Source organism: Lolium rigidum, chromosome 6, assembly GCF_022539505.1.
Source record: "Lolium rigidum isolate FL_2022 chromosome 6, APGP_CSIRO_Lrig_0.1, whole genome shotgun sequence".
Lineage (NCBI taxonomy): Eukaryota > Viridiplantae > Streptophyta > Magnoliopsida > Poales > Poaceae > Lolium > Lolium rigidum.
In genome coordinates this window covers 24565432-24575216 of record NC_061513.1, presented here as the reverse complement: position 1 = coordinate 24575216, position 9785 = coordinate 24565432, and the positions used below count along the sequence as shown (strand labels likewise).

The 9785-nt window shown below is 48.4% G+C and overlaps 2 protein-coding genes across 2 annotated transcripts; one reads left to right on the top strand and one right to left on the bottom strand.

The window, feature by feature from the left end:
- The first annotated feature begins 4526 nt into the window (after positions 1 to 4526).
- Positions 4527 to 5701, top strand: LOC124666344 (probable NADPH:quinone oxidoreductase 2). The gene is made up of 2 exons (XM_047203685.1): positions 4527 to 4770; positions 4871 to 5701. Exons 1-2 carry the CDS (start codon positions 4653 to 4655, stop codon positions 5398 to 5400), a joined length of 648 nt encoding a protein of 215 aa, XP_047059641.1. The 5' UTR covers positions 4527 to 4652; the 3' UTR covers positions 5401 to 5701.
- A 3149-nt stretch (positions 5702 to 8850) lies between these two features.
- On the bottom strand, positions 8851 to 9585 carry LOC124668621 (putative lipid-transfer protein DIR1). Its single transcript, XM_047205732.1, has one exon. The coding sequence runs from the start codon at positions 9409 to 9411 to the stop codon at positions 9097 to 9099; it is 315 nt and encodes a 104-aa protein (XP_047061688.1). The 5' UTR covers positions 9412 to 9585; the 3' UTR covers positions 8851 to 9096.
- Positions 9586 to 9785: the final 200 nt, after the last annotated feature.

The window sequence follows — 9785 nt, the reverse complement described above, 5'->3', positions numbered from 1 at the left end:
AACAGGCCCAAGCACCTCCACTAGTGCTAGTTCACCGGCTGCGGGGGCATGGTGGTTCACTTCCACGAACGCCAATTTGCCGGTTGCTGGAACTCGAGCATTCTCCTTTTATATTTCTTATTTACTGTTAACAATGACGGTAGGCCTAGTCAACAATCCGGGCTTTGACCAATGCCACGTCAGCGAATTCAGACTCAACCTATTGGAAGGTTTTAATTAGACCAGGATTGCAAAGTTCAGAGTGCCGATTCCTGGGATTGGAAGTTCAGGGTTCGATTTATCTTTCGTCTACAAGTTGAAGGTTTGTTTTGAACTTTTTCCATTTGAAACCGTTCAAATGGGCTGGTCGGCAAGCCAGGCACGCTTTAGCAGCCCCGATTCGTGTGGACCAGTTGAACCGTCCATTAAGTGGGCCGGACAATAAGTGTGTCCTCCCGTGTTTTCCTCTTGGCCAGCTAGGGTGCTTCCGTCAGTAGCACACAAGTCATAAACAAGCAATTTCCTGCCCAATTCTCACCCGCCATCTCCGTCGCCGCCCCAGGCAGCGCCCTTATCTGCGCTTTAGGTTGCCATTGCCGGCCCCATTTCCCACCGGATCATGTTGCCCATGAACAACATTCTCGTGTCGTCGTTTTGCTCTATCGCCACAAGAGCTAGCTGATTATTGCCGTCCTCGACCATCATCGTGAGTGCTGACCTTTCGGTACCGTCATGTCGAACCGATGACGCACCACGTCTCTATCCCAATATTATCGCGACCATGAATCTGGCTTCTTATTCGCTGCCGCGCCTTGCACGGCTTGTTGAAGGCCCTTCGCGCCCTTCGGACTTGCCAGCTTCGTAGCCTTCGTCTTTGATGAAGGTTTGGGAGCTTTCTGTGCCATGCTTGCGAGGGGTAAGTGTGTGCCAGCGGCGGCAAGTTTTCAGTGGGAAAGCATATCCATGGGCAGTATAAATGAAAGACCAGGTGAGAGACATAAAAGAGAGATGAGAATTGTGGGGCATATGGACCAGTCGTTGTGTCAATGACACAGATGGTAGCCACTCCCCACGTCATCACCTTGTTACGTCCGTCGCTCCCGCAAGGAGCCCTGTGGAGCAGGGATGGTCTCGGGATGCCAAACACTTTATTGGACCGCTCTGGATTGAAAACTACCTTTAGGGCACGCGGCTAGGCGCGGTTTTCTGTCCGCCGCGCACCTAAGACCTTTCGGACGGTTTGGTAGATGTACCTAAATTGTGGTTGCATTTTCTTTAAAAAGATAGAAATGTAAAATTTCATCAATATAATATGTGCTCGCTAATTAATTTGGGACTATATCTATTTATCGGTCAACTGTTTGTCAACTCGTAGTAAGTCAAAAAAAAAAAATCCATGAGAGAAATCCCCCATAACCCTTACATATATGTGTCATTCCACTGTTTTTCAATTCGTCAGAAGTTAAATTTTCTTCCAATGACTGGATGGCATGTGGCATGTGAAAAATCCCCAAACACTTAGACTAAATTATTAACGATCTTTGTAGACAAGCTACTTGTTAAATCATTAACGATCTCTGGCAATAAACAAATTATTTGAAAAAAAGACAAAAAAAAAATAGTTTACATGAAGGAAATTACAGTTTTGTTTGCCCAAAATTAAATAGAGAACATTAGTGTAATGGATTGTAACTTGATAAATAGAAAACTTTTATAAAGAATATAAGGAAAATATCACTAACATAGTTTCAGAAGCAAATTTATAGGACCTTTTGCCGAAAATTACATACCATGCTAAATATTACCGTTTCCCATATCATGTAGAAACTACTGTAATGGCTGTAATATGCTAGACACAAAATTATACAAAATACATTACGAAAATCTAATTTACTTGATTTAAAGACAATAATTACAGTATTTTTTTTTGCCTAAACTTACATGTTACAAATCATGTAAATACTAGTGGAATTAATACGCTATAATTTATGCAAAGGAAGGAAAAAAAAATGAAAAGAAAGAGAAAACTACACGCAAAAATTTACTGGCAAGGCAGACTTGTATCCGCCGTACATGTGAAGTCTCAGCAGGAGCCAGCAAAGGCCATGAAGCTTGATCGCCGACCAAAGCTTTTGCATCCTACCACATCCACTCAACACGTACGATAAGCTTTCTGGAAAAGAACATCGTCACAGCGACCAAGAGCTGAGCTTAATCTTATGCGATACACAGAGGACGTGGGCATAGCCCAGTGGTTGGGGTCGCAGTGGCACACCCCAACGACCAGAGTTCAAATCCTGTCAGGAGCGAATTTCTGGAATTCTCACGCCGAGGTCCCGCTTCTACTATATCATTTAGTGTCTAGTTCCTCCTAGCACTAATTCATTTATTTTTTTTCTTATGCTATACACAAAAATGGGACGTTATATATATAACACTCCGGCGCAGTGGCGGAGCTAGGCAAGAAGTGTTGGGGGGGGGGGGGGGCGAAATGTAAAATCTCTACGTTTGTGGGGGGGGGCAAAAGGTTAAAAAATTCCATTTAACCCTATCGCCAAAAAAAATCTTCAGAGAATGGTCAAAAGTTGGGGGCGGTGCCCCCCCCCCCGGCATCCACATAGCTCCGCCAGTGCTCCAGTGCAACGTCGAAGAATCTGACATAAAAAAGACAAAAAGATTCGATTCACAAAGAATGGAGAATCAGTCGATAAATATGTAGCAAACCCGATGAATTTGAGAATTTTGAAATCCCACTTAAGCACTGAAATGCGAGCTCCACTTGTGAGAGTACATGTTTTGATGGATTTGAACCTATTTGCAAAACAAAATACTCCGTACCAAATGTTGGTAATTTGTGCAACAAACAACGAACGGGAATCACTACCTGGAGGCCGATCTTCGTAAAGGGAACTTCCTCCCGCGTAATCAACGTGCGATCGACACGTGGTAGCTTCTCAGAAAGCAAACCGCAGCGTTCGGGACGGAAGTACAGCTCCCGCGCACGTTCTGGACGGAAGTACTACGCCGGCTCCCGCGCGTACACGTACGTTTCATGGTGTGGCTCCCCGCGCAACTACAAGGCTCTCCATGCAAAAAGAACTTCAGCCTGCATATACGTGACACAATCTGTAAACTAGCTAGCTTGGCTTTTACTTGTACCTACTAGCAAACTGCCGCATACGTCCGGCCGCGATCGTAGACGCGTACGTCCGGCCACGCGTACCTACATACGAAGCACGAAGGGATGACGAGTACAGCACCCGAGTACAGTTACATAGACGAGCAAGTATAATCACGCACTGCAGCGGAATGCGATACGTGCACACGAGCGAGTGCTGATCACGCACAACACACGAGTACTGATTAAACACACGCAGCAAGTACAAGATACGATCACACGCACGGCGAGTACGATGCATGACGCGCACGGATACAGTCACACACAACACACGAGTGCAGGTTGAACACACGGCGAGTACAAGTACGATCACACAGACGAGCGGGCACAAATGCGCATACGAGCATGTACGATCGTGAACACGAGCAAGTACATGTACGAAGTACGATGCGCACATGAGCGAGTGCAGATCAGCGCGTAAGTACAAGTACAGTCCCGCACACGGACGAGTACAATTAGCGAGTAAGGGGAAAATTGCACCAAATACACTAAAAGCAGAAGTACTTATCAGTTGAAACACGAGTACAGTTAGGTACACACCACAGGTACAATCATAATATTATTGGAAGTACGAAAAAAAAGTATCTTCAAACCTATCAACATGGGATCTAGTTTTGAAGATCTCGACGCGAAGATCTCAAAAGTGAAAACGGTTCGCAATTTGGACTTATGGTTCTCAAGATATTTCATTTGAAAAAACGAATCTAGAAGAAAAAGGGAAAAACTGACACAACCCAGTCTTCTATCTCCTCCCTCATCCCCATCTTGTTTCCTCTTGCGACATGTGGTGAGCAGGGAGACCACCTTCCAGGGATTTTCTAGCATCACAGCTCGCCACTTTTCGCTTGCGGAGCGAGTTGCCTTCCCTTCGCAAAGGTCGGCCTTTTTTTAACGATTTCGACAACGAACAGCTTCTGATAGTGGCTAGTTGGGCTGAGCGTGACCCGTGAGGCCGTGACAATGGGTGCGAGCGCGTAAGGAGATTCTACACCGGTTGGGCTGCGGAAAGTATACAAAATGTAAAATTTGTGTCCGTAGTTTCAGCCCATAGGCCCAAGCAACATATAAGACATGGATTTTTTTGGATAATCTATCGAGATGCGGTTTGCTCTCCCACGAAAGAAAAAAAAATGGTAATCCTAGCAGGCAAAACCGGCCTGGTCGGTGGGGTGTGCGGTGGTCCGTACACGCCGACCAGGTCGGTGTACAGCACTCCCATCCTAGCATGGCCTACCAGAAAGTGACACGATCATCTTCAAGAAATTTTCGCTTATGTATCAGGAGGGTCCCAGGCCTCGTGATCGACTCTTCATCCGTCGAAATTCAAAGTTGGCAACGACTAGCCAAAAGGTTCGCGCCATAACTTTATCCGCACCGCGAGCACGTCTGGTCAAGACAGCTACATACAAAGTCCACCTCGGTCTGTGGACACAACAGTCGGAACCGCTTCATCCGCACACACCAATCAAGCTAGGAATTCCAGCCCTGAACAGATATGGAAGGCTCGACGACGGCAGCCGCACCGGCGAAACGGGCGAAGCGGACGTTGAGAGTAGCGGCGATCTCCGGCTCGCTCCGCCGGTCGTCGGCCAACACCGGCCTCATCCGCGCCGGTAAGCACCTCCATATCCGGCCAGCTTTTCTTGCGTACTGATCGATCAGCATCAACTCTGAAACTGAGGTGTTCATTCTATTGCTGTGCGTGCGCAAAAGCCGCGAAGATGTGCGAGGAGTCCATCCCGGGGCTGCAGATCGACCACGTCGACATCTCCGACCTGCCGCTCCTCAACACCGACCTCGAGAACAACGGCGGCAGCGTGTTCCCGGCAGCTGTCGAGGCGTTCCGGGACAGGGTCCGCGACGCTGACTGCTTCCTCTTCGCCTCGCCCGAGTACAACTACTCCATCTCTGGCCCGCTGAAGAACGCGCTGGACTGGGGGTCGCGGCCGCCCAACGTGTGGGCGGACAGGGCCGCCGCCGTCGTCAGCGCGTCGGGGAAGTCCGGCGGGAAGCGGATGGTCTACCACGTCCGGCAGGTCGGGGTGTTCCTGGACATCCACTTCGTCAACAAGCCCGAGGGGTTCGTCCAGGCGAACCATCCGACCAGCAAGTTCGACGGCGACGGGAACCTGATCGACCCAGAGACGGAGGAGCAGTTGAGGAGGATCCTGCTTTCGATGCAGGCTTTCGCGCTCAGGCTCATCCACGGCAAAACTGCTGCAGAGTCTGAGCAGGGGAATTAGTGGCCCTGTCGTCCTCAGCGACTGCTGAATGAATTGATGGAACTCGTCGAGATGTCTGAATGTTTTCCGTCAGAAAGATGTCTGAATCGCAGTGCTGTCGAACAATTCGTGGTTAATAGTCTAATGTTATCTCCGATTTTACGAACTTGTTGAAAGTTATGAGGAACAACAGAGGATATCAAGTACATTAGATTCGTGGCCTGACAGATGGCTTGAGGGTCGGAGCAGAACCAAATTGCCCCAAACCTGATAAGTTTTGTGACTGCAAGGGGAGCAAAGCGAAAATCTGTTGCCGAATATAGTGTTAGCATCACCCTCCTTGATGTTGGATATGCGAGCGTATTGCTTCTTTCTAGCCCTCTCAATCACGGCCATCGCAATGACCTTTCGCTTCAAGCATGCTCTAAGGTTCCGTTCACCCAAGGAAAGTTGGTCAACGCTAGAAGAAGGAAAAATCACATATATCGCCTCAAGCACAACCATGGGTGGGTCACCGATCATATTACAAAGGAAGAAGTCGTCCATCAACATTTCGCAATGGTCATTGGGCGGGGGAGCCGAGGAAGCAATATTTCAATTGGGATGAGCTCCGGTTCGAAGATTCGGAGTTACATATGCTTGGTGACCCAATATCCGAGCAAGAGGTCAAGTGTGCTATTGATCAAATGCCCGGTGACAAGGCTCCCGGACCGGATGGTTTCACCGGCCTTTTCTTCAAGAAGTCTTGGGAGATCATTAAAACCAATGTCATGAATGTGGTGCAACAATTCAAAAACCTTCATGTGGCCAAATTTCATTTGCTCAACTCCGCCAACGTGACCCTTTTGCCAAAGAAGGAGGGGCCCGAGGATATCTTCGACTTTAGGCCCATTAGCCTAATCCATGCCATCGCCAAAATCATTGCAAAGGTCCTCACGCTTCGACTAGGCCCCATCATGAACGACCTTGTGTCGAATGCCCAAAGCGCCTTCATCAAGAAAAGGAGTATCCACGACAACTTTCTCTATGTCAAAAATCATGCTAAGCGTCTCCACAAAAGCAAGACGGCGGCTTTGCTCTTCAAGCTAGACATTAGGAAGGCATTCGACTCTATCCGTTGGGAGTACATTGTGGACCTTCTCCAACGCAGCGGTTTCTTGAGCCGATTCCGAAATTGGGTCACCGCTTTGCTCACCACCTCCTCACCGCGGGCTCTCCTTTATGGCGTGGCCGGCAGCCCCATTGTGCATGGACGGGGCCTCCATCAGGAGACCCTCTCTCACCGCTCCTATTCGTTCTTGCCATTGACCCGCTCAACCAAATCCGTGATAGTGCTACTAGGCATGGCCTCCTTCATAATCTTCGGGGGCGGGGCACCATCCTTAGGACTTCTCTCTATGCAGATGATGCGGCAGTGTTTGTTGCTTCATTGAAAGAAGACATTAATAACTTGGCAGCCATTCTTGAAAGTTTTGGTGAGGTCACCGGTCTTTGCACAAACTTCCAAAAGAGCTCGGCTGTGCCTATTCGCTGCGGGGATGTGGACCTCGATGCCATCGTTGAGGGCATTCGGGCGTCGCGTACTACCTTTCCGATGAAATATATTGGGCTCCCTCTTTCAGTGTGGCAAATAAAACGTGTGGATTTCTAACATCTTGAAGATAAGTGTGCGGGGAAGCTTCCTACGTGGAAAGGGAACCTCATCACCACGTTCGGCAGTGCGGCGCTTGTTAGATCGGTAATTACATCTCAAGCCACATAGTACCTCACTCCTCTTGTAGTCCCGCCCGAAACCATCAAATTCATCAACAAGATCGAACGAGCTTTCGTTTGGCGGGCCAAGGAAACCACTACCGGAGCAAAATGCAAGGTTAATTGTGTGCTGGCCCACGAAGCATGGCGGTCTTGGGGTCAAGAACTTAGACAAATTCGCTACGACCCTTCGCCTTCGTTGGCCGAGGCTAGAATGGACGGAATCCTCAAACATTTGCGTCGGCTATGGAAACCCTTGCTCCAAAAAGACATGGACCTTTTCTACGCGGCAACCAACATCTCCGCTGGCAATGGTCGTAAGACCCCTTTTTGGGATGCGCGTGGCTTGTGGGGAGGAAGCCAAAGGAAATTGCACTCCTAATTTATGCACCCTCCCATAGAAAATCTTGGAAAGTAAACCAAGACTTGAAGGATAATGCTTGGGTGGGAAAGATTGATATGGAAAACTTCACAAGGGATCACCTACACCAATTCGTCGATCTTTGGGTCAAGGTTCATGAGGTTCACCTTGTAGAGGATACTGATGATGAGATCTCTTGGAACCTTACAACAAATAGCCAATATTCCACGAAGTCAGCCTACGAGTTGCAATTCATTGGCTCCATCTCCTCCTTTTTTCAGAGCGTGGTTTGGAAGGCTTGGGCTCCCCCCAAGGAGAAATTTTTCGCTTGGCTTCTTACTCAAAACCACATATGGACCATCAACCGGCTGCAAAAATCTCGTGGGTGACCTGATTGTGGCCTTTGCCCTTCTATGCAACCAAACCATGGACTCGGTTGTCCACCTCTTCCCTCTTCGTCAAGTGTAGGTTCTCCATTCGTCTTTGGAGCTATCTCCAACAATGGTTGCACATCCCTGACATCCAACCTAGTTAACCTTTCTATTGAGCTTTGGTGGCGAAACATGACGAATGCTCATATACCAAACCGCAAAGCCATCGCCTCCCTCGCCCTCATCGTCAATTGGGATATTTGGAACAAACGGAATGCAAGAGTTTTCAATAGCAAGCATACGCCGCCTTTAGTTCTCCTAGAAAAAATGAAAAGGGAAGCTCGCTTGTGGGTGACCGTCGGTGTGAAAAAGTTGGGCCATATCTTAACGGGAGAGTAATCCCGTTTTTTTGTTTGTATTTTGTCCAGACTATTTTGTAACAATAAATGTTCTTAATTAATAGATTGGGGCGAAGCTTTTGCCCCGTTTCAAAAAATAAAAAATCTGTTGCCGAGGATTTGCGAGATAACTCACTGATCACTGACATTCGTGGGGCTCCAGACCTACAAGCCATCTTGGAGTTTATCAACTTGTGGATCATAATTGAGAATCAACCTCAGCTGAGTTTCTGTGAAGAGATAAGTTCATCTGGAGATTTACTGCGGCATCTTGGGTAAATCTGCTGCGGACTCTGGACATGAGAGTTGGTGGTGTTGGATGCTGCGATTGATGAATGTGACTCGTCGAGATGTCTGAATGTTTTCAGTCTAAAATATGTCTGAATGCACGTTCGATGGTGTTCTTGGTGGAATAACCTAGTGTGGCCAACAATTCAGCGTCACATGATACTAGTACTGATTTGTTGTGATGCAGCCAAAAACAAGTGCATCTTTTTTTTTCTTCATGTGCTTCAATTTTTACTTATAAAAAAAGAGAATAGTTACTCGGCCTGTGCATAACATTTATATTCAGGTTTTATCCCTGATTATTTACAGACCCAACACCCTGGCACCACATCATAGTACGTATTAGGGAAATTGTTCAGATGACATAGTCACACACATACATCGTCACTACGTACTCCACGCGTACATGGCAACGAAGCTGTTGACACACCAACACATACCACAAGATGAGAGCATATACACGGCTTAGCAGATCGTATATACCTCCAGGGCCCATCCATTTATACCGCGTAGATCCCTTGCTTGAGGACCATGGATGGTTGTCCATCTAGCAGTCTGGTGGCGTGGTGAGGCCGCATTTGCCCGGCAGCTCCATGGCTCGCTTGGGGTCGATGTTGTAGAGGTTGAGCCAGGGGGAGTTCTTGTAGCCGCAGAGGCACTTGAGGTCCGCCTTCCCCAGCGTGGCGCAGCACTCCGCCGACGGGTCCGGCATCGGGCCCGTCGTCGCCGCCGCCGCGGGCTGGCACAACATGAAGTCGTCGTTGCTCATGTCGCACACGGCGTGCGCGGGCAAGGGCGCCGCGGCCAGAGCCACCGCGAGGACGAGGAGCGCCGCTAGCGCCACCATCTTCTTGTTAGCCATGTCACACGACAAAGTACAAATTTTCTCCTGGATGGGGGATTTCGGGAGCTCAGCTCGGTGCTAGCTAGAATGATTGTGGTGGGTTGTTCAAGCTAAGCTGCGCATGGCGGGGTATTTGTATGGTGAGGAATGGGGTGTTTTGGCTGTTGGGTGTTGCAAGTTTGTGGTTTTGAGGAAGAGGGCCTTGCCGTTGGGCTGCTGCAAACTGAGTTTCAGGTTGTGTAAGTTGCAACAGGACGATCATGGTTATTATGCCGTAAGAAACAGATTATGGCTATTTTGGCCGTGAAGACCAGTTGGTAAGCTAGCTAAAGATAGGGTTGCGCAACATGATCTCATCTTGTGTTTGATGGATCAGCTCGATCAGCTCGCGT